Here is a 698-nt window from a genome sequence, read left to right as displayed (position 1 = left end):
GTGATGGAGGTGGTGGTAGTGGTGGTGGTGGTAGTGATGGTGATGATGGAGGTGGTGGCGGTGGTAGATTGTGGTGATGGTGGTAGTGGTGGTGGTGGTGGTGGTAGTCGTGGTAGTAGTGGTGGTGGTTGTAGTGGTAGTAGTGGTAGTGGTGGTGGTGCTATTGCTACCGTAGGAGCTGGTGGTGGTGGGTGGTTATAATGTCAGCACTTTCGTTGTTGCTGTGGCAGTTGATGCTGTTGGTGATGGTGATGGTGATGGTTTGTTTGCATTCTTGTTGCCGCTACCATAGTGTTAGTGATATTGGTAGGTTGTGATGGTGGTATCGTTGGTGTTATTATCATAATTGGTTGTAACAGAATTATTGTCGTTCTTCTATTTCTGCCTCACTTTACATCCAAATCCAATATTTACCATTCTTTTTATTCAGCTTCTGACTTTGAACTCGGTCATGGCATCAAACGTGCTGAATCTTGTGAGAGCGTTGCCTCCGATTGTTCAGTCTTTGATATGCAGCCAGACATGCCGAAAATCGGTCAGTTAGAATTTGCTATTGAATACGACAGGTAAGCCTTTTACATGTTCACCGCATTCTGTTGTACTGTCTGCTGTTCACTGACTTTGTATTTAACAGTTTAATTATTCACTGCAATCTTTTATATATATATATATATATATATATACATATATATATATAT

General features: G+C 41.8%; 1 protein-coding gene across 2 annotated transcripts in view; it reads left to right on the top strand.

Moving 5' to 3' along the window:
- The window catches only part of LOC106872844 (synaptotagmin-12), a 57,772-nt gene that overhangs the window by 50,575 nt on the left and 6,499 nt on the right, over positions 1-698 (top strand). For both annotated transcript variants that reach the window (XM_014920096.2, XM_014920015.2), the window contains exon 4: positions 431-566. In XM_014920096.2, the coding sequence (XP_014775582.1) occupies positions 431-566 (136 nt within the window). The remainder of the gene's footprint in view (positions 1-430; positions 567-698) is intronic.

This window comes from Octopus bimaculoides, chromosome 22 (assembly GCF_001194135.2).
Source record: "Octopus bimaculoides isolate UCB-OBI-ISO-001 chromosome 22, ASM119413v2, whole genome shotgun sequence".
Lineage (NCBI taxonomy): Eukaryota > Metazoa > Mollusca > Cephalopoda > Octopoda > Octopodidae > Octopus > Octopus bimaculoides.
This window is presented reverse-complemented; position numbering and strand designations above follow the sequence as displayed.